Here is a 23,885-nt window from a genome sequence, read left to right on the forward strand (position 1 = left end):
CAGGAAATCATATGTACACACGGTCCTACTCCTGTACTCCTAGCCTGCTGAGTAACCTGTGGGAGATTAGTTCATCTTTCTGTGCTTTTATTTCCTGCCAATAATGATGCACAGCCCTACTATGCAGCTGTAGTAATGTCCTCCTGTGCCTGTGTGATAACTACAGTCCAATGTCTAAAATATTTATATTTCTGCTGAAAAAGAAGGATGTTCACTAACAAGGTGTTATTAAGAGAAGTATCACAGAATCACAGAATTGTTAGGGTTGGTTGGAAGGGACCTCCGGAGATCATCCAGTCCAACCCCCACCAAGGCAAGATCACCTGGAGCAGGTGACACAGGGATGTGTCCAGATGGGTTTTGAAAGTCTTCAGAGAGGGAAATTCCATGACCTCCCTGGGCAGCCTGTTCCAGTGCTCTGCCACCCTCAATGTAAAGAAGTTCTTCCTCATGTTGAGGTGAAACTTCTTGTGTTTTAGTTTATGGCCATCACTCCTTGTCCTGTCTCTGGGCACCACTGAAAAGAGTCTGGCACCATCCTCTTGACACCCGTTTTTGAGATATTTGTATGTATTGATGAGTTCCCCTTTCAGTCTTCTCTTCTCTAGGCTAAACAGGCCCAGATCACGCAGTCTCTCCTCATAACAGAGATGCTCCAGACCCCTCATCATCTCTGTGGCCTCCGCTGGACCCTGCCCACTAGCTCCTTGTCTTTCTTGTACTGATGTTCTAAGTCACCTTTGTGACGTGTTTGGCGACAGTGACACAATCTAAAGGGGAAGGAAGGGCAGAGGTTTCCCGCCGACAGCGCGCGGACCGGCTGATGCGGGTTTCCCTCGCTCCGTGCCGGGCGATGCTGCCGCACGCGAATCCCGCTGTCCTACACTTCCCGGCGCCCCGCGCGCAGGGCGGTGCCAGCGGAAGCGCGGCGCGGATCCTTCCGGCTGTGCGCGCGCGCGCCGAGCGGAGGCGCGCCCCGAGCCTGCACCGACGAGACAAGATGGCCGGGCTGCCCCGCAGGATCATCAAGGTACCGCCGCCCGCCCGCGCCGCCGCCGCGCTCCGCCCCGCCCCGCCGCGGGCTCCGGGCGCGCCGGACTGGGGTCCCGCGCGGCGGGCAGCGCCGCGCCGGGCCGGGCGCCGCTTCCGGTGTCCGGGAGTCGGGCCGCGCCGGGGCAGGGCCGCCTCCCCGGCCTTCCCCTGGCCCTGCCGGGCGAGGGGCGACCCGCCGCCGCCGCCTCCGCTCCCCCCGCCGCTCCTCTCGCTGCCGCGGGGGCTCCCGAGCGCTGTGTCACGCGCGGGCGGCGGGAACGGGCGGCCGCTCCTGGGCCCGCGCCCATCGCGAGCATTGCCCGCCCCGCCGCCCCGGCGCTGCCGACCGCGGGGCCCGGGGCTCGAAAGGCACCGGGAGCACCCGCCCACCCTCCTCTGCCTCTCTGCGGTTCCTCAGCGGCGGCCCCCGCCCAGTCCCGGTCGCCGGCACAGCTCCCGCGTTGCTCGGGCCAGGGCAGGGCGGCGGCGCCGCGCTCGGGTTCCTCCTGTGCGCTGAGGGACAAGCCGCAGCGAGTAGTTAAACCTGGGCTTAAGCTGTCTGTGAGTCGGGACATCCGCACCGCTGCACGCTGGGTCAGCCCCGTCAGTACGGCGTGCGCTCGCAGCTGTCGGCCCGTGCGGTGTTAACGTGCCGCACTGGGGGTTCAGTGTCGTGTTTCGGCTTTGATTTACCGAGCTTTGTAAGGGTTCTCAGCTTTGGGGCACTTCCAGCTGACCCTCCGAATTCAGTTTCAGCTTAAGACTGGAATGATTTGGAGTCACTCAGCGGGGATACAGGTAGCTGCATGGCAAGCTATCCAAAGGCAGCTCGGTCCTGTAGCTAGCGTGGCTGATCGTGCTGGGCTGCTGTCTCCTGCTCAATTTGCAGTGATGTGAATTGAAGCCCTCAAATGGGTGATCATTTTCTACAAAAGTTATTTAGTGATTCCAGTAAGGTTCGTTTGCCCTCGCAGGAAACGACAGCATCCTCATCATCTATTGAAATGAACGGATGTTCATTTATAGCACTGCAAAGCTCTCTTGGTTGAGCATGCAACGTTGGCAACCATTGTAAAACACATAAATGTAGAATATGTTAAATAGTGGATGAAAAACCTCCCTATATTGTCTCTTAAGAAGTCAAATTGTCATGTAGGTGATAGAGAAGATGAGGTAAAAGAAGTAGTGTTCGTCTGGTGTGAAACAGACTAAACCATGATTACTGCTCAGAATTGTAAGCACTAAAAGTAAAGAAGACAAATGTTACAGATTGAATTTGATGCTCATCCAGCTACTCGAGTGTACAGCATGCTAAGCTGAATGTATTTCAGGTGTGAGAAGGAGCACTGTAATTTGGTGGAACTGGTATTTATCACAGAGTTGCAGTAAGAGTTCAGTCATGAGGCTGGTGTCTGTATTAAATTTTTTTGATTGCTCTTGACAATTCCTCGGAATACAGAAGTCCACCAGTTTGTAAGCTGATGCATAAATTTCATTCTTGGCACTTTTGTGTCTTTCATGCTTTTCTAGAAAAAAACCTGGCACAATTTACACAACTCACTTCAAAGATGTGTGATGGTGTGGGAATGTTTCTTTTCCTCCTGGAGAGGAAAGTTGGAGGGCAAAAGAGAGACTTAGAAACTCCAGATTTTCTTTGGAGGATCCCCCTTAGACATTTTTTTGGGATTATTATCTATTACAGGGTGGTCTGTATCGTGGGTTGAGTATTTCCATGCATGCGTTATCAATTGTCTGCAGCCAGTCTAGAGCTCTTAAATCTTGGATTGGCTGTGTTAGATGACCAGCTCTACAGCTCCTTCACTGTGTGTGCACTGGGTTGCCAGAGGTGCATATGGTCCAGGACTTGAATCTGACTAGCTACTACAGCCTCAAAAATGTGCAAAGTCATATTTTGAAATATCACAGCTGCAGAGGTGCAGACACAGAAATACACCTGCTTGAGACATCAGGAGTCTTGAGTGAGAATTGTTTTGACCTTTCCTATGGTGTCAATTTTGACGTTAGTGTTAAATTTCCTATTCCTTTTACCTTAAAGGGACGGGGGGGGGATTGAACTCAGTCGCTAGTGAGAATTGGAAAGATTGGGAAAGGAAATGGAAGAGAGCAAAATAGGAAAGAGCTGTAGAAAGGTAAAATGGCTCCAATAAAGAAAATTAGATGTTTTTGTTATGCACAGTAATAAATTTTATGATAAATAAATGGCTTAGGTTACTGTTAGGAAAGACCGTCTCCCTTTGCTCCACATACACCCTTTGTGTTGTCATCCAAGGGAGACTGTGGATGGCTGATTGGGGATAGGAGAGCATATTTGGACTGTAGGGTCTAGCTGGCTGCTCCAAATGCAGTTGGCATTCCTTGTCTTGACCGACTGCTGGCAGATGGCCTGGCTCTCAGGTTGACTAGCAGCCCTATACTCCTCAGCCTGCGTCTTTGCTATGCGCAGGCTGTCATCTATCCCAGTAGGAGAGCAGTAGCTTTCCTTGTCTCTGCAAGAACTTTATTTGTATTTCCCATACTTTCATCAAATTCAGTGAAGAGGTGACACTATGGATGTTGCAAAGCAGTTGTTGCAGAAGATACAGAATTATTCCTGATCTGCTGTCCTCAGATGACTTAGAAACACAGACTTTAATAAAATGTGGGGGGGAATGACCTGTAAGCTCAAGAGATGACTTGCCTTAGAGTTATGACAGTGTTAGCACATCACGAATGGTGAGTAGAAAACGTTGATGTAGTTTTGGATCTCCAGAGATATAATCAGAATTGGAAAACCTATCTTGTGAATAGAGAAGAGGTATTTTTGTTTTCTTCAGTAGTTCAAAACCAGGGGTCTTATGAGAATCACCTTGCCAAAAAAAATCTATTAATATAAGATAAAAGCGGTATGGCACATTTACGTAGATATGTGGTTTTGATGCTGTAAACTTTTTTTCCCAGAGTGACCGTTTCCAGTATTTAAAGGTGAGCCTTTGCAACAGACAATAAATAAACTCCGTGCTTTTTACTTTCAAGCACTTATTACATCAATTCTTTCCCATGTTGCAAAGTCACGTACCTCCAGTTGAGTAAGGAATTGAATTGTGTCTGAGTTTTTTTCTTGGCTGACATTCAATCCACCTCGTTGCTGTGTCAAGTGCAGTCAGTATATCTGAATGGGATGGGCAATGCTGCCTCATATAATCTTTTATTTTTTTTCCCTGCTGTTTTCTTCGCTGCAGTGATCTCATAATTCATGATTTCATGTCCAGGTCTATGTATTGACTGTATAGCCAGTTGTTGGTAGCCTTTGTGTTACAATCACTGCAGCTGCTCCTATCATGAAGTAACCATCTGAAGGACTATCTGAGACTCCTTCAGATTTTTTTCTTGTTAATAAATTTATCAGTGTTAAATTACAGAGGCTTGGATTTCCTTCTCTGCATGGTAGTGTGGTGTTGTCTGAGCTACTTGTTCCTTGCTATTTACTGTGAGAAGCTATTTCCATATGGCTGCCAGTGAACTCCTGCTTGCAGTATTTTTTGAGACTCTGGGAACACTTGGACTGCTAGTTACAAAATGCTGCCTCAAAATGTAAAATTTCTGGGAAGTTTTATGGAGATGCTCTCAGTGTGTGTGGCAATAGGCACCTACAGCATTGTATATTAGAGCTCAATGTAGTCAGCTTTATAAGTTTGGGGTTTTTTAAAATATAAATCAGATATTTAGGCCGCAACTGAAACTTTCTAGAAGTTCTTAAAAAGTATTACTGGCAGCCAACTTGAAGTTTCTTACTTTGTCTTGAAAGCTGTGGGCTTCTGAGGCATATACTTCTGTCTCCACATGAAAATTTAAATCACCTCTGCTTTTTGATAACTGACATTTCCGACCACTTTTTTTTGTTTCCTCAATAAAAAAATTAAATAAAAAAGACTTGAGGTAAACTTAATACCTTTTTGTGGTATTTTCTATTTTTTTGGTTGGTGATTAGGCACAGAAAACATTACTTTTGGACAGTGCTGTTCCTTGACATTTGTCAGAGAAGCCTGGTCTTTGTAATGTCTTTTTGCATCTTGTATGCTGTTTGAATCTTGTGGACAACTTCAAATTTGATAGAAGAGTGAAAATTTTTGGAATTCTTGGAGGTGGTTTTGTACTGTTCTTCTTAAAACCACTTTCTCTCTGCCCCCCCCCCCCCAACAACAAATGCAGGAATGTGGGAAGATAATACATATGCTGTTTTGCAACTCTCATTGAGACTTCTTGCCAGGTGACTAGTATGGCATATGCTGGCTGTGATAGTGGAAGGGTATTTAGGCAGGTATTGGAATCCTGAAGCTTGGCAGGACAGATGCTTTGTGCAGATGTGGGAGGGAGGCTGAGAAGAAGGCTCAAGTCCAGAGGATAAGAAAACTTTCAAGTCAGGTCAAGGTACCAGTTTTAAAAAGAAAATGTGGAGTCTTAATAACAAATCCTAAAAAGGACACTGATAACTTTTTGCAGCCTTTTCCTTAAAGAAGCTTTTAGTAGACACTGTAGAATAAAAACTGAGGAAAAACCAAGTAAATAATCCAGCTAGAGGCAGTAATGTTGCTTGAACCCTCTTGTATAATACTTGAGCAACTTTGAGGCACAAACTTATAGTACACTAGGGTTTTTAAGTACTGATGCTAATGGATTTTTATTGCTTTGCATACAATTGTTTTATACTCTATTTGTCTGTTATGTTTAGAGGGCTTTCAGAGTATCATCAAAATTTGTTGTGTATAATAGTACAGAACAAAATCACATTTTCATAGTTACATGTGACTGGTGGATTAATAGTGAGAAGCAAGTGGCAAATTTTGCCATAGATGGTGTGGTGGGTTGACCCCGGCTGGACACCAAGTGCCCACCAAAGCTGTTCTGTTACAGCCCTGCTCAGCTGAGCAGGGGAGCGAAAATACAACCAAAGGCTACTGGGTCAAGAGAATCACAGGGAGGGATCACAGTCATGGGCAAAACAGACTCGGGGAAGTTAATATCATTTATTACCAATCAAATCTGAGTAGGGTAATGAGAAATAGAACCTAAATCTTAAAACACCTTCCCCACCCCACTCTTCTTTCTGGGGTCAACTGAATTCCTCATTTTCCTCTCCCCCTCCACTGTGAGGGGGATGGGAAATGGGGGTTATACTCAATTCATGACGTTGTCTCTGTTGCTCCTTCCTTCTCAGGGGCAGGACTCCCTGCTCCAGGATGGGGTCTCTCCGTGAACTTCTTCAACATGAGTCCTTCTCATGGGCTACAGTTCTTCATAAACTCCTCCAGTGTGGGTCCTTTCCACAGGGTGCAGGACACTTCAGTATGGGTCCTCCACTGGGTCACAGGTCCTACCAGCAAACCTGCTCCAACGTGGATTCCTCTCTCCACAAGGTCCTGCCAGGAGCGTGCTCCACTGCAGGCGTCCGATGGGGTCGCAGTCTCCTTTGGGCACATCCCCTGCCAGAGGGGGTCCTCCATGGGCTGCAGGGGGTACAGCCTGCCTCACTATGGTCTTCCTCATGGGCTGCAGGGGAATCTCTGCTCCAGCACCCTGGAGCACCTCCTCCCTCAACTTCTGCACTGACATTGATGTCTGCAGAGTTGTTGCTCTCACATATTCACTCCTCTCTTTGGCTGCTCCTGCCCAGGTTGTTGTTTTTATGTTACCCCAGAGGTGCTGCCACCATTGCTGGTGGGCACAGCCTTGGCCAGCAGCAGGTCCATCTTGCAGCTGGTTGGCATTGGCTCTGTTGGACATAGAGGAGGCTTCTAGCAGCTTCTCACAGAAGCCACCTCATTGCCCCCCGCCCCCCGCCACTAGCAGAACCTTGCCATGCCAACCCAGGACAGATGGCATTTGGACAGAAGCTCTGTATGAATTATTGTTTGTTTTAACCACACTTTGATAATTGACTCTACACTGTGTATTAATGCAAACCTCCAATGCACACGTGCTCCATGAATATAAGTGCAGGAATGGTTTACACTATCAGCTTAGTGAATTTAATTATGCCTCACTTTACTATAGCTGGAGATGCACCATGAAAAGCTTGATCTGTGCTAGTACATAGATAACCCTCTAGGAATTTGCATAGGATCTGAGATTCACAGTTCTAAAATCATGTAATCTGTTGCGGAAAATTCAGGAATGTGGTCATTCTCAGGGGAGAGTGATGCTGACCTTAAAATGCTCCCCTTCATGTTACTGTTTGGCCACAAAGTCTTCTTCCAAGAGTGGGTAGATTCTGGATTATTGTTTTTTTTTCTTGTGCGAAGGCACAGTTACCTGGAGTACACTTGTTTTCATCTCACTGCAGGTGGCTTTGCACTGGTTAACATTGCGTGGGGATGGGAGCTGGAGAGCCAGAAGTCTGTGAGGGAAGATTGTGAGCAATCCAGAGCTCACGGTGCTTGCTTAGCACACCTGTAGTTTCAATTTGCTGACAGTTGTCCATAGATTGAGTACTAGTTAAGGTTTTCTTACTTTTTTGTAGGGAGGGGATGCTAGATACAGTCGGGGCTGGTGGTAGGGTCTGGGAACCTGCAGAGTGGTAGAAGCATTAATGTACAAGAGACATTAGCCCAGTAATGAGTTCAGGAAGCGGGGACATGTGGAATGCTGACACTTGGGGATTATATGGCAAGGAATAGAATTAATGTGGAGGCCAGCTATTGGGAACCACAAGTGCAGCCTTCTATTTATGATGTCTGACCTTTGCTTTACAGTCTGATGGGCTTTGCTGCTAATTCTTTCTTTTTTTTTTTTTTTTCTAAAAGGTAGATGTTATTTTTAGAAGATTTTCTTCAATGAAGTTGTTTTGCAGTGATAAAATTTTAATGTAAACATTCTGAAATCTCTTTGACAATTTGACATCTGCTTAGGTAACCAATTTATTTTCAGTAATGCTGGTTACAGCCAGATCTTTACATAATTGTAGCTAATGAATTGATAGACCCTGGAAGAATTTGTGCCAAAATGTGATGTAATGTTATACTAAGTTTTGAATTAAGTCTCTGTAGTTTTCTGAGGCAGTTTATCACTATATGTAGAAGACAGTTTTGACTGATAAGTTTCACTTTTTCCTACTACCTCCCCCTCAAAAATCGAAGCAAAAGCATGCATGCTTTTTTACCTTCTTATGTGCAATTTGTCACTTCTTGGTGCAGGAGATCAATGTGATCTTCCCCCTTATCGCACTGTGACAGAACAGGAAAGAATTGTCATTGGCAAGTAGTTATAACTTGTCCATGTGCCAATATACTGCTTTAAGTTTAGCCCTATGCAGCTAAAGCTTTTAGTTTCGATTTCATACCCCAAAATTAATCTGGACTATTGGGTGTAGTTGGAAGATAATGGCACTGGTAGCTGGTGAGGTTTTCCTACATTTAGAATAAAAATATGAAGCAAATGTATACTGTACATAGTCTGAATTGAAATGCAAAAGTTGGTTGCTGTACTGTTTTTTTGCAGAGACCTGGCACAAGATGGAGAAGTTACCACCTAGTGAAGTTAGATTAACTATAAATTCTCTTAGTCTGTGGTTTGTTCTTCTAGCAGCTTTCCAGTACCTAAAATGGGCCTACAAAAGAACCAGAGGAGGACTTTTTACAAGGGCATATAGGGATAGGACAAGGGGGAATGGCTTCAAACTGAAAGAGAGTAGGTTTAGATTAGATGTTAAGAAGAAATTCTTTACTGTGATGGTGGCGAGGCAGTGGAACAGGTTGCCCAGCGAAGTGGTGGATGCCTCATCCCTGGAAGTATTCAAGGCCAGGTTGGATGGAGCCCTGAGCAATATGGTCTAGTGGAAGGTGTCCCTGCCCATGAGAGAGGAATTGGACTAGATGATCTTTAAGTTCCCTTCCAACCCAGACCGTTCTATGATTCTGATTCATGTTGAAAAGCCTTACTGTATGAACAGATGTAGCTTGGACTGTGCTGGCACAAAAGTTGTTATGCTGATGAGGTGAACTTAGGCTGAGGAACCTATTTGGCTCAGAACTCTGCAGTAAAGGTTATTTCTTAAGCCAAATCAGTTCTGTGATCTCATCTGTTACTTGACTTTGTAAACGCCTGGGCTGATGATGGGTGTTTATGGAAGGGTGACTGTACAAATAAGCACTGCTGCTGAGGAGTTAGAGCTTCCCATTTGGGCAAACTTGTGCATTTTGTGAAGAAGGGAAGTGGTGGAGATAGTCACAGGTGTGAGTGAAGTTGATCAAGAAGGACGAAGAACTGAAATGGTGGGGAGAAAAGCAATGTGACTCAATTGTAAACTCAGCAGCTGAAGCCAATGAAGAATGAAACAAAGGACTTCCACTCTCAGTGACTAAAAATTTCTGCAACTCAGACGTAATTTTTTTTAATTTAAAAAAAAAATCTCTTTTTGTTACTGGTGGTGTCTTTTCATCTGTTTTAGAAATCTTCCTGGAGGACTTGGCAGGAAATGTCTGATTTCCCCTGGAAGCAAATATTGACGTGATTGATGAGCAATCAGTTAAACTGAAACATCTCTCTTTTTCCCCATTACATATTCTCCCACATAAATTGTTATGTGTGGTAGCCTCAAAGTGATAAGTGTTATCATTTCAAGTGTAGCAGAAAATGGAGCTAGTGGTTTTCATTTGAAGTGTGTCATCTCTTTCTCAAAAACTCTTAATTTGTAATATCATTTACAGAGCCTGAAGCTGTCTTGTGACATCCTCTCTAAAAGTGTTCTGGATACACCAGTTCAAGCACATCCCAGATTAAAAGTTACCAGGTGGTTTATGCTGTGGTGGGTTGACCTTGGCCAGATGCCCACCCAGTGACACTCTCTGTCCCCCTCAACCAGGCAGGGGGAGAAAATAAGATGGAAAAGCTCATGGGTCAAAACAAAGACAGGGAGATAGTTTACTGATTACCATCATGGCAAAACAGACTCAACTTGGGGAAAATTAATTAATTTGCTTCCAAGGAAGATAGAATTGGATGATGAGAAACAAGGACAAAATTAAAACAACTTTGCACCCCTTTTCCAATACTCAGCTTTAGTCCTTCACTTCTGACTTCCCAACTGCCCTATCCCTTATGGATGCAGGGGAATGCGGGTTTGTGGTCAGTCCACAACAGCTCCTCTCTGTTCTTTCTTCCTTGTGATGCTTTTCATGTGACCCGTGGGCTGCAGTGTGGGTATCTGTTCCAATCTGGTCCTTCATGGGCTACAGGCAGTCTCTGCTCTGGTGCTTGGAGCTCTTTCTTACCTTCCTTCTCTGGCCTTTGTGTTCACACTAGTTTTTCCCAGGTGTGCCACCAGCTTGGCTAATGGATTCAGCCACATCCTGTGGCAGGTTTATTGGAGCTGGCTCTGTCTGGCATGGTGTAGCTCCTGGCCTCTCCCCTCAGAGGTCACCCCTGGAAGCCTCCTCGTTGCGAACACCTTGACACCTACACCCTGTACATGTGCTCAGATGGTTATGCACTTAAATTAGATCATGCCAGGTACAAGTTTTATGGCCAAAAAAAGTGAGGTAAGCTGATTTGGATTTCTTTCAATCCGAATGCCTTTTTCATTTTACCAGTAACTTTTATTTTAGGCCATTTTGGGACTATTCATACAGTGTTGCATCCTATTGTTCCTTTTTTAAATCGTCAAGGTTACCAAAAATTTGTTTCGTTTTTGTAGCCAGCTGTTTGGAGACCTTTGCTTGTAGCACTCCTGGAAAAATGTGTCAAGAGATGTGTAGATTTCGTTCATTTGTACTGATGGAAGATGTTTTTACCCATAGCCAATGCCAGTTGTTCCGTGGTTTCTGTTGGAAGTTATTGTCCTCTGCTGGATGGCAGTAGTTTGTATGTAACCAGTCAGCATTTTTCAGGTTAAAGATCTAGTTAAGATAACCCAGCTTGTGTTTTCTGAGTTGCATTGAGAATGCTGACAGGGTTTACTTTCTCAGTAGATTTGCAGGATGGTGATTTCTGTAAAGGGGACAGCAATAAACACTGGTACTTGAGCTGTAGTTCCTGTTGTGGAGTAGGTCCTATTAAAACAAAGATACTCATCCATCATGTATCTTCCCCGATCTGTTCAGACAGAAAAAAGCCACCTATGGTTAGTTCAATCTACAAATAAGGGTGGATGCTACCTTCATTTTTTCACTGTCTGAAGTAGATTAGAGAGGGCTTATATCTGGCCTCAGCCTGACCAGGTTGTAGGAGTGTAACCTCCATTTTAGTAGCTGATGCTGAAGGAAAATTTCTTGACTATTGCATAGTGAGTTGAGCTAGTAAATGTGCTGCTGAAAATATGAGGAAAGATTCATTCCATTGAGACTTCGTGTAAAAATGTGGCATTGTGCCATTTTAAATACTTAGCAGCTTTAAGACCTGCAGTGTTTTCTCTTTATGTAAGAGGCCATTAATAATGTTTTCTGTTTTGAATTTTCAGAATAATTTTATCACAAATATGTCAACCTCTGAAAGGCTTAATGATGTTATCTTTCTTTTTAAGGTACTAGCATAAAGTTGCTAGCCATAAGGATGCTTTTCTGTAGTCTTAACACTATATAGTTCTTAGATAACTGTTTATAAGTAAGAATACATGCAGAGTCTTTGGTGTTTAAGACTTTTATAAATGGATCAAGACTTTAATTTAGCAGTTTACCATCTGTTACTGAAATTAGCCCTGTTGGTAGTTAAGCTTCTTCCTTTGGAATGAGGAGGTAGCCTCTGCATTTCCTTTTTAGGTTGGTTACAGAATAGTAATCTGTTATGCTAGTATCTTACTGTGATTAACACTGCAGTCTCAACTCTTTAAAGCAGCCCTTTCACCAAAAGGAGCAGTCTGTTCTTCCATCATTCTGACAGCATGTGTTTGTACCCTGCGTTTTGTTGGCACAGCTGTTTGCTGGACATGTGGTGAACTGCATCAGGGACTCTTCTCTCTTGCATGGCTTTGTTTTTCTTTCTTTTCTTTTCTTCCAGATTGGCTCCTGTTTATATTGGACCGTGAGGTCAAGAGCCGGCTATACAGTCAAAATTGAACGGGCCTAACAGGCTGAAGTGGAAAGGCAGCACAGCTTTTATTTTTTTTTTTTCTTTCCCCATTGGCCATTCATTTAGCAGCTTAAAATATGCAGACCTTGTAAGGTGTTGTGATTTCTCTTAGCTCCCGTGGTTCTAATGGTTCTTTACGAAGTTCGTGAGGTGAATTCACAGCTGGTATTAAAGGACAGTATAGAGCAGAAGACCATTCTGTCAAAAAGTGTATTCCTTCAATTGTAACACTCATTAAAGACCACTGTATTTAATATGTGGATTAATATGCAGTATTTTTCACTTACTGAAGGTAACTGTATAGCAGTAATATTGAATACGTAAGAAGAAAACTGGGGTGTCAGGAAAATGAACATGCAGGTAGCTGAATTACTAAGCAAAGCAAATTTGGCTGGAGATAAGGAGGTTGGATTTCTTCTTTGAGCGACTTTGTGCTGACTTTGCAAGCAAGCTTTTCTTAAATTCTAGTGGCTTTCATACAGTAGCTTTGAAGTTCATGTATTTTAGAGGTGATAGATATTGATTTGTTCTTAATTTTTTTTTTAGCCACATCTCTTGGCAGGCAGTGTAAAATTTGTGGTGATTAACTATTGCCATAGTATGGGGAACAGAATTGCAGCTACTTTTCCAAGCAAAGAATAGTACTCCTTTCTAAACAGCAATGAAGAAGCTTTAAAAATTGTCTAACCCCATGCAGAAATTTCTTCCTTCAGTACTGGAGTGGTCTCTGTCAGACGGGGAAGCTTTAGAGATTACAGTTTAGCTGCAGTAGCTCTGTTGTGTAAGAAATAATGTTTGAGTGTTTTTGCAAATACTTGCATAGGAGAGTCTTCTGATTGTAGTTATTTGCCACTTTTGTATTTTGCCACTATATTTGTAGTTATTTGTTTGGTCCTGCCTTAGTCTGTTGATAGCAAACAAGACTTGTGAAGTAGCTTTTTGTTTTTCGAAAATGTAGCGTACAGAAATCTTTTTTCAATTGTTTTGACTGAGGCCTTGGCAGCTTGAGGCTTTTGCAAACACTTCTGCAAGGCTGGGAGTGATTAGAATAGTATATTTCTAATGGATTCCTCCTTTTTAGCTTGTTCATATCTCCACGTGCACTAGCAGTTGATTTTCTTGTGTGTCTGTACGGAAGCATCTTCCAGGGTGTTCAGTTCACTTCCTTAAAGAAGTGCTCTGTCTTGTTCTGTGTGTAAGAACAAGGAGAATCCTGATGGTTATATCTGCTTTTCAGTAACTTCTTTTTCTCTTTCACTGAAAGCAGGATGACCAAGTGAAAACTCAGTGTGAAACACACTCTCCTGCAGATCTAGCTCTCCTGTTTGTGTGGCTTCTCTTACTCTTGGCAATTTCAAAAACCCTCACCCACCCCTCCTGCTCAGTTGGTCTCTTCTAAAGATCCCAGTGTTCTCTCTCTTCCTGAGGCTTCTTGTCCTCACAGGTTATTGTAAAAACAGGTTGAGAGCTTCTTCCCCCTCAGGTACAATTAGTTTTCAATTTAATGTCTTCATAGAAGAATAGCTATGCAGAATGTCAGCTACACCATCTGTCCCATCCGTATCATCTGTCACTTTGCTTCAGGCCACCTGTGATAATCAGGAAAGCTTAGCGTCTGCTTGTCAAAGCACTTTCAACACTTCCGTATTTTCTAACTACTTAATTAAAAATAAAAAAGATAAAATTGGGAGGGGAAGCATAATCAGTTGTGAATGAAAGATTTTTTGATTTATTTTTTTGAAGTACTGACTGGCATATATCTTCCTTTTGGATTTGTTAATTTATTTTAGTCAATGGAAATTATGACATTATTTGGAATTGGAAAAAGTGGAGTAAATGTGGGATCGAGAAGAGATCTCAATCTAAAAACATTGCAGAGTATGACAAATAGAAATAACTGCCTACGGCAGCATGGGACACTTCATTAAAAGCCGTAGAGCTCAAAATATGTCCTGAAATCTCTTCTGTGAAACTTACTTAAATATGTTAGAGGAGAGGTAATAAAAACCACTACAAATTACTGTTCCGGAACACTTACTTGATGGGAATTTCTGTTCTCAAGAAGACAAAATTAACTGTTCTATTGTAAAAACATTTATTGTGAGCAGCAGAAGTGCAAAGCCCAGTTTTCTCAGATTTATCCTTTATCCTTTCTAGCATGTTTATATATGAGTGTTCCAGCTCTTTCTATCCTTATTAGCAGGGATTTTTGCTGGGCAAGGTTAGTATATACTTCATTGGAATAAACTGGCCAAGCAGCAGTAGTAGTATCGGAGTTCATGTCTTCCTCTTTAGTAGCACTGAGCTTGGTTAGTCTCAGTCACTGACAGCTTACAAAATGTACAGAACATGTGAAATTGGACAAAGGGTTCAAAGGCAGTTTTGGGGAGAAAGGAAGAAGTAACATTGCATAAAACTCACTTCCTCAGCTAAAAAAGTGTTAGAAAGACTTTGCCTAAAAAGATATGGAAAAGTCGGGTATTGCATATGCTTGATTGTCCTGATTAGTTTAAAAAGGTGAGAATCTAAAATTTTAATTAGAAGAGATTTATTTATTTGAATGTGTTTGAGAGATTTTCTTCATTCAGTAGCCATCCTCTGGGAAAAGTAGTATGAAGTTACAGAATAAGATTAATATGTAGTTAAACATTTCCTTGTTTGCTTCGCATCTCATGATTCTCTTGTGGGTGATTTACAGGGTGATAGGTGTTTCTTTTTTGTTTTGATGTGTGTGGTTTTTCTGGGTTTTATTTTTAATTTGGTAATGTACACTTAAAAAATTAAAATCTCAAGGCAATTCTGTTTCCTGACCTGGTGCATAGTGTTGCCCTGTATGCTCACAGTTTTTTCTCTCAAATATTACTTATTTCTCCAATTTTTGTGGCAAATCAAATTTATTTTAGTATCTGCATGTCTGTAACTGTCCATCTTACTGTAAAATGTGCAAAATCAAGTCTCTGTAATCACCTTAGAACTGGGCCTAGTCGTCTAAGCATTTTATGTGCTTAAACCTTAAAATGTAACTTTTTGATTAATTTCTCCCTTTCTGTTCCTTTTCCATGGTTTCCCCCAAAATATGTTTAAGATATTATTATAAATGTCTTCATGACTGCAGGACAAAAACCTTAGTTACTCTCAGAATTTAGGAGGTGGTGTTGATGTATTTAAGTACAAACATGACACTTTCTTTTAATAAATGGCATCTCTCCTGGGTTTTTCGTAGTCTTAACAGACTTGTCTTTGTTATAGCGTTTTAAAAAGATACCTTTTTTGAAGCAAAGATGCTTCTCAGCTTTTGCTCAAAGCATTTTGTCTATATCGGAGAAGTTTAGCCTGGTGCTTGCTCTCTACTGTGTCAGAGCCTGGCAGGTGTGGAAGATGAGTGTCAACCAATTCCCTCACAGATTTCTTGCAAATATTCCTCCTCATTTCTGTTTGGAAACAGCTTCAATTATCCCAGTAGTGATGGAGCTCCATGCACAGCGCAGGAAAAAAGATGTGCTTGCTTAAAGGATTTTTCATGTAATAGTAATGTTCCCCAAGGAGCTGTGGGTTCAGAGTAGCCTCAGTACTAGTGTGGCTGTGCTTTTCTTTGCACTCCCCTTTTCTGTGGGATTTTATAGCATGATGACCACACCCATGTAATGTGGGGGCATAAAGGATCTCCCTGAAAGGGATGACACTAGCAGTGGGATAGCCCCTTCAGTATTATGGGTGTGTTGATTAAAAGAACTGTTTTTCCCATATATGGGCTCTCTCTTTGTTTCCTGACAAATGGTTTTTAGTGGCACAATGTGCAGCTTGCAGCTAGGCATTGCTTCCTCAGTTATGCTGGCAGGTAGAAGTGCTGAGGCTACTGCCAGAGAACTGCTGATTCTGGGTTATTTTAAGCCAGGATTGGCTGCCTAGTATTGTTACAGTCAGCATACTGGCATAACTAGGGAGGCAGTCTGGGGACCAGAGGGACTGGGGGGGAGCAAGGGACTGCTGAGATCAGCCCAGCTATTAAAATGTGTTATCTTTAATATTAAAAAAAAAAAAAAAAAGCCTCTAGCATGCCCATCAGAACCAAAGCCACAATTTGCCTACAAGCATATCTGGCGAAGTCCAAATGGTAGCAGCTGTGAAGAAGTTTAAGAATTGGTCTTTTCCTTAAGTTCCTTATTTTTAAATTTTGATTTGAACTCGCTGCATTAATTTGCATTTGATATAAGACACTTTCCTCATGCAGAACTGTCGATAAGTATATGGTCCTTCATAGACGGAAATCCAAATTGTCCCATTTACCTGTGGCAGCACTCATACTGACAACTTGCCGAAAGAACCTGAGAATGTTTTATGCATTTACAGGGATAATCTATAGTTTCTTACTGACTTTTCATACCACTGAATATAAACTATCAGAAATTGTTATAACTGCTTTTCTACATCATTAGTGTACAAGTAAATAGCCAACAGCGTACGAATGAGTAAGTTATAAATTTTTGAGTATTATTTAAAATATACTCATAGAAGTGAATGTAGACAGCTCAAAGAAGCTTGGATGGCCTTCCAGCAAGGTGTATGAGTGGCATTGGCAGCTAATGTCTATGAAGATAAGTAGGCAAAACAAGGAAGTAGACCAGATATATTTATTTTTAGGTTTGCATATGTACATAGTAATAATGTCAGTATTATGATTTGTAGGACCCTGACAATTCAGAGATGAGTAATTGAATTTTGGCATTAATTACTGTGACTTCACTTTAGATATTGATTAGTTTTTGTAATGTGAGGTGTTGTTTAACTGCATCGAGACAGGCATATCGCTTAAATGCTGTGTACATTTATTTCTACAAAATGGTATTGTAACAGCCCAGTTATGTTCAAAGAATTTATGAAGCCAAGGAGAGGTAATCTGTCTGTTTTGTACTTGTATTAAAGAGAGACTTATTGTATTGGAGAGAGAGTATTTACAGCAGCATGTACTGACAGGACAAGGAAGAATGCCTTCAAACTGAAAGAGGGTTTAGATTAGATGTTAGGAAGAAATTCTGTGCTATGAGGGTGGTGAGGCACTGGAACGGGTTGCTCAGAGAAGCTGTGGATGCCCCATCCCTGGAAGTGCTTAAGGCCAGGTTGGATGGAGCCCTGTGCGATCTGGTCTAGTGAAAGGTGTCCCTGCCCATCACAGGGGTTTGGAACTAGATGATATTTGAGGACCCTTCCAACCCAGACCATTTTTTGATTTTATGATTATTATTATTGTAGGCATATGGAATAAATATTCTATAAAACTGAAGTAATAAATCAAATTGTTACACCTACAAGTTGCCATTTTTTGTCAGTAGAAACAGATAATTTTTCTTTGTGAAACCCAACACAGAAAGGTGGTGAAAAATTGAACTGTGCATAGTAAAAGCAAGCTTGAAGAAAAATAAGAAATTACGCGAGCAAATAAGGCTTCAGCAGGATTTCTTGTCCCTGCCTAATGTCCTTTTGCCTATTTTGGCCTCGAGTTCTTTTTTATAAGGAGTAGAATGGTGTCCATAAGGCTTGTGAAGGCTGGCACAGGAGAGGGAAAGATGTATAGGACTTGGTCTGTCTGCTCAGTGCATTAGCAGGATGAACGATCAGAACGTGGGCAGCTCTTACCTGTGGTCACAGCTTGTGCCCGTGGTAGGATTGGTGCTATAGGCAGAAGAATTGAGTAACAAAGAATATAAGTCATTGTAGGAAACCAGCCTTCCCTAAGTTTGCTGCTTATAGAACAACTTAACTGTCTCCTACTGTCTGTTATGGTGACTTTAAACATGATTCTATTTAGGCTGAAAGTGCTCACACCAAAGCTGTGTTATTTATGCATGTATATGTGTAAATATATAAAACATCCTTAAAACACACAGTGTTGCAGCAGAGTAGCACTTTAAAGTCTTTGATGTTGGATCTGATTCCAGTACAAATGTTCAGCTTAATAAACCAGTTCACTCTTGTTAGAGTAAACCTTGAACATTTTATGTGAGTGATTAATACCTTTGGCTTTTCACTTAGAGGAGTTTCTATTTAAGGTAGAATGGGAAATGCTTTGGTGTTTTCATTGTGATATTCTTTAACGTGCTTTTAAGTATATTGAAAAATATAGCACCTTGGCAGTAGTTTAACCAAAAGTTAAGAAATTTGAGGACAGCTGAATTGTTATCTGTTACTGAGTGCTACAGAAGCACACACAGCAGGTGAGGGATCTAAAAGGAGATGAGTACCAGTTTACCGCAGCCTCGTCTTCTTTCTGCAGGTATTATTTGGCTTTAAGGTATTTGTCTATCATTGTTTCTCTGAATGTAGGCAGAATGAATGCTTATTATTTTTAAAATGGTTTGTACAGGTCATGTTTATTTGACATGGGTTGTATTTGTTACATTGCCTCCTCTTCTTCTAGGAAACCCAGCGCTTGCTGGCGGAGCCAGTCCCTGGGATAAAAGCAGAGCCAGATGAAAGCAACGCACGCTATTTTCATGTGGTCATTGCAGGTCCACAGGATTCCCCCTTCGAGGGTGGGACATTTAAACTTGAACTATTCCTTCCAGAAGAATATCCAATGGCAGCTCCTAAAGTACGTTTCATGACCAAAATTTACCATCCTAATGTAGACAAGCTGGGAAGAATATGTTTAGATATTTTGAAAGGTAAGTGCTACTGTGTGCTACTTTCTTTTTATCTTATTAAGTAGAGAAATTTTTAAATTGACCCTAAAAAGAGTTTTCATATGTTTAGAGAATATCTTTATCCGGAAAACTTGCTGTTTCTGTAGACTATGGTGAATATGGTGTTTCATAGTGCTATAAATGTCTCTTCAGATAAATGGTCCCCAGCTTTGCAGATTCGTACAGTTCTGCTATCAATCCAGGCTTTGTTAAGCGCTCCCAATCCAGATGATCCACTAGCAAATGATGTAGCTGAGCAATGGAAGACCAATGAAGCCCAAGCCATAGAAACAGGTGATTATCTTATACTTCTTTTTTTTCTTGTTTCAGGAATAGCTCTTTACTCACTGGCTGGGGGATGTAAATCCTGACCTCCTGTTTTATGTCTGCAGCTTTGCAGCTTGCAGAAACAATTATTGTGTACTGTCATAGTCCAGGTACCCTACATGTGCCTTAAATGTTCTATTTTCAAACCTGTGAGGCTTGAGTTTTCATGGTTTGAATTTGTTAGCCTGTCTAATTTGCATTTGTGGTAAAATGAAAAAGCACATCACTGCTTTTCCTCTAGAGCTTAAGGAACAGATTATCAGGTTCCAAAAAGTACATCTCTTTGATACCTGCTTCTGTTGCAGGCTATAGTGGATCGAATTACTATGTTATGCCTCTTCACTTTTGGATCCACTGCTGTCGGGCTGCTTCTTTAATGTACAAAAGTTGACAGCTGCTGGAATTCAAAATTGCACTTTAAAATTTCAGAACTGATATATTTTGTGTGCTTGCAGCAGTGATATAAAAAGAGATCTTTAAAAATATGTATTTGAAATTCCTTTAATCAAGCCTGAAAAATACATCTTTTCTTAAATGTGTTTCTTTTTCTTTACAGCCAGAGCATGGACTAGGCTATATGCCATGAATAATATTTAAATGCGCTTTGAACATCAAGTGTGCATCACTTCTCCTGTTCTGCCAAGACCTCTTCCTTTTTTTGTTTGCATTTAATGGACACAGTCTTAGAAACATTACAGAATAAAAGCCCAGACATCTTCAGTCCTTTGGTGATTAAATGCACATTAGCAAATCTGTGTCTTGTCCTAATTCACTATTGTACCGCATGAGCAGAGGCTAGAAGTATCATCTGGATTGTTGTGAAATTGTTTGAAAGCAGCAGCACATCTCTGCTTTTAATCATTTTTCCCGTCATGGTTTAAGTATAAGCACTGTGAATGAAGGTAGGCAGGGTTAGCTGCGGGGCTTTTTGTTTTAATTTTGTGGGCTCCTCCTCCCTTTTTATGGTGATGCTAATTGCATTGGTAAAAGCAGCTAACCAGTTATACTTTAGAATATACCCTCTAGCCCAGTCTAACTTAGACGCTGTAGATGGACAAGCTTCATTGTTTGAACAAAAAATGGGAACATTAAACATCCACCACCTTCACTAATAATATTGTGATTCTGCTTTCAAGTGTAGAAAAATCCCTCCAAGAAAAAGCTTGTGACCATTTTGTATGGCTTGTCTGGAAAATCTCCTGTAAATCTTATGTTTTAGTAAAATATTTTTTGTTATTCTACTTTGCCTTTGTACAGTTTATTTTGCTGTGTTTTCATTTCTCTAATGTGACAATCGTATTTAAAAAAATTGAATCCAGAGTTGACAATTTGTCTTCACCAGTCTGACAGATTAAACAGTAAAGAGGTGGAGTTCACAAGGTTTTTTTTTTTTTTGCTTCCGTTTGCTGACTTTTTTTAATAGTTTGTGTTATGTGGGTGACCTTACCTGGTCAATTTAACATGAAATTGCATTTGGAGTGACTTTTAGAAACGAGTCTGATGTAACAATTGTAACCATAATTTTAGTAATGCGTCTATATGTATTTTCATGGAAATAACCAGAATGAAGTAGGAGGTTGAGAGAAAACGACAGCACTAATTATGAGTATCTACATAACGTCTCATTGCTGATTGTCATCAGATGTTATGCAGCACGGTTTTCTAACTACTTTAATTCCTGCCCTCTCTTAACATGAAAAACCAGTGTGTAGAACCACTGTTATAGCCAGCTTGTGTATTGACTGATGTCTGCTTAACCACTTACAGCCAGCACCTCATAACACTGGTTTTCTCTACAAGCCTTATTAAGCTACTTACTTGAGCAACTGCTCATCTTAAATAGCAACAAAGCTTCTTTATTGGAGGGAAGGAAAGTGATGAACAAATTCCTTCTCATCCTTGTATTTTGTGTATGCATCTTGTCTGGGAACCCAGGATCTTTTCTGGGAACCCATCTAATCGCTTCCCTTCATTTCTTGTGTTTCTATTCTCTTTGTTTCCCTAAGCCCTCTCCCTCACAAAAACAAACAAACAAATAAAAAAAGGAAAAAATAAAAACTTAAAAGCTTTTGGTGAGGCCAACCTGAAGTGTATAAATGATGGCTTGTAGTGGTTGCAGTAGGGGGTGTTTTGTCATGCAGTTCAGGGGTATGGTTATGTAGTCTGTTGGTATTCTCCCTCTTTCACCTCTTCTTACTCGTGTCATCTGAAATTTCTATAGAATGTGGTGTATTTATTGTGCTCTTATGTAAGATGAAGAATATCTATTAAAAACTACGTTTTCCAACAGACAGTGCTTTCAGTGGTTAGTGACCGGTATTGTCCCTCAACGTCCTCTGTAACATGGTTGAAGCTTAGTTCAGAATTCAGCTTTTTCACAAAACTGACTTATAAAAAAACTGTGTTGAATGTAAGCCAAAGTTGTGTTCAGGGCTCATGACATGTCCTTCAGCTTGGGTAAGCACCATTAACCCTGCCTTCTCCTTACAAACGAGCGTGTGTTTGGCTTTAGCTGGCGGATGTCCCATAGCTTCTGTTAGCGCAGACAACTTTCACTGCAGGCAGCTGAGAATAAGTGAGCTGTAGGCTCTGGATTCACTTCTCCTACCTCTTAAAGCTTTACGTTACACCACATATGCAGCTTTCCTCAGCTGTCTCTCGCCCAAGGGTGAGTGACACCCCCAGAGGACAGTCAGACCCATCTAAGCATCCTGTTTGAAAGTGGCTTTCCCTTCCTTCAGTAGAGAAACTGGACCTGAGCTGGCACTTAAAACAATGAAACTTCATAGGTGGGATGAATCCAGACCCAGATGATGTATATTAAATAATACTTATTTTACTTTTAAACCTGATTTAAGAGCCCTGTATAAAGTCAAGCTGGGAATTTCATTCCAGCTTATGCCGAGGAACATGTGAAACTTTTAGGCTAAATTCTTCAAAGCCAGTTAGGTACAACCTTTTCCTCAGTTAAGCAGGTGTGTATTCCCAGCTGTTATGTGAAATTCAGTTATTTCTGTTACATCTGCCGTTGCAGCTGATTAGCAAATGCAGCTATCTTTTAGGGAGCAGTATTATCTCAGTTTTTAGTATGTGTCTATTGGAAATGGGTTTCCTCTACCATTACTGGTGCTATGTGTCAAATGTCCTAAAATCCTGAGCAAGAGTGATGAATTGCATTTTATATGTTAGTGTTTGGGTAGTAACTGTGTAGCTGTTGAGCCTGGGTTGTTGCATGGGCTCTACAGCCACACATGCAAAATACTTTTGCGGTAGTTTCCTGTAGATCAAGAGGAGGGATTGGAAGGCTTTTGGTTTTGCATAAACATTCAGTGGTGGTTTCTTAACGTGTAGCCATGTTCTCTCATGGATGTGAAGTGTATGATCATTTGGACCTGATGGAACAGGTTTTTTGTATTTTAGCTGACTAGTCTAAACCAAGTGAAACATTGCTTCTATAGCTTTCAAGAAAGTGTATTTCTATCACATCGAGACTATTGTGAAACATCTTAATGGACTAGTGACATAAAAAATTGTGACATCTCTATTTATATACATTCCTTCTTGGTTTGGTTTGGTTGTTTTTTTTTTTTTTTGAGGGTTAAAGTAAATGTCTGGTAGGTTTTGTTAATAACATGTCTTGACTGTAATGTAATGACACTGAAATAAAAGGAAGAGTGATTATTCATTACTTAAACACTGAGCTTCATTTAACTGTAGTGGGCTGCCATCAGTGTGCAATGGAGTTTCCTACTAGTTCTTAACATCTGGTAAAATAAGGAAGATAACCATGATAACTTCTCTTATAACTCACTTTTCAACTGCTGTGGCTTCTCCCTGCCATAGTAAGGGGAGAGAAGAGCAGCACCTCTGTTCTAAAAGCCATCAGAAGAGACTGTTCTGGTACACAGCTCAAAGGATGGTGGTTTTTTTTTTTTTTTTTTTTTTTTTTTTTTTTTTTTTGTGTGTGTGTGTGTTTCCCCTCCCCCCCTTTTTTTGGCCTGCATCTGTTTAAATCTGTCTGGTTCAAGACTTTCCTACTTATGTGCAGTTTGGACAATTTCTAGTGCAATCAAATTGATAGATTTAGCTTTGCTAAACTGTGTTACATCATGGCATGGGTTAATAATTACACGCTTACTTTTTTTGAAGAGTTTATTGCAACCTTTCCTGTGGAAGTGTGCAGGAAGATTTTAAAGCAAGTATCTAAATGTTATGTTGCATTGAAGTACATTAGAAAAGTGGCATCAAACAGCATGACTGCCTTACCTGTGGTGCTTTCATAAACTCCCCTTGACACTTAGATGGGGTTAGGTGAGAGCAAGTAGAGTGTTTGTCTGCAGGACAGAAAACTATGGGGAAAGACTGCTCTAATGGAAGCAGTCAGCTGAACACTGCCCACTGGCTGATCTGTGTTAGGAAAGGGAGCTGTATGATGCATCAGTTAGCTCTGTTAGTTGCTAGGGAGTTGTTCAGCCCATCACTGAGACACTGAGTGCTCTCTACCTCAAGGATTCTTGAGTACTGGAAGGTGCAGTACCTGTGGTTTCTGTCTATCACACTGCATGAACTTTCCCAGATAAAGTGATTGATGCAAATGTGGCACGTAACAGAAGCATTTTTATTACTTCATTTTTTTCTGAGAAGGTATATATAATTAATTCACATAAGAAACTTATCTCTGACTCCACTACTTGTTGCAAGGTTGTTCCAGATACTTTGGTGGAAGCTGGGGTCTTGTCTTCAGAGCTGCAGTGGAGGAGTATTTTTGGTTCAGGCCTTATCTGCACC

At 41.4% G+C, this 23,885-nt stretch overlaps 1 protein-coding gene across 1 annotated transcript; it reads left to right on the plus strand.

Moving 5' to 3' along the window:
* The first annotated feature begins 849 nt into the window (after positions 1–849).
* Positions 850–21,388, plus strand: UBE2N (ubiquitin conjugating enzyme E2 N). The gene is made up of 4 exons (XM_027732241.2): positions 850–1,030; positions 18,506–18,752; positions 18,924–19,064; positions 19,654–21,388. The coding sequence occupies exons 1-4, from the start codon at positions 854–856 to the stop codon at positions 19,692–19,694; spliced, it is 606 nt and encodes a 201-aa protein (XP_027588042.2). The 5' UTR covers positions 850–853; the 3' UTR covers positions 19,695–21,388.
* Positions 21,389–23,885: the final 2,497 nt, after the last annotated feature.

The sequence above is a fragment of the Pipra filicauda genome, unplaced genomic scaffold, assembly GCF_003945595.2.
Source record: "Pipra filicauda isolate LSUMZ 115617 unplaced genomic scaffold, ASM394559v2 scaffold132_size2486313_pilon, whole genome shotgun sequence".
NCBI lineage: Eukaryota > Metazoa > Chordata > Aves > Passeriformes > Pipridae > Pipra > Pipra filicauda.

What these genes read in the sequence shown, in the direction of transcription:
- UBE2N (XM_027732241.2), top strand. Translation starts at nt 854, where the DNA reads ATGCTGCCGCACGCGAATCCCGCTGTCCTACACTTCCCGGCGCCCCGC. An exon ending in TGCCCCGCAGGATCATCAAG is followed by an intron (nt 1,031 to 18,505) that starts GTACCGCCGCCC and finishes CTCTTCTTCTAG; the next exon opens with GAAACCCAGCGCTTGCTGGC. An exon ending in AGCCCAAGCCATAGAAACAG is followed by an intron (nt 19,065 to 19,653) that starts GTGATTATCTTA and finishes TTTTCTTTACAG; the next exon opens with CCAGAGCATGGACTAGGCTA.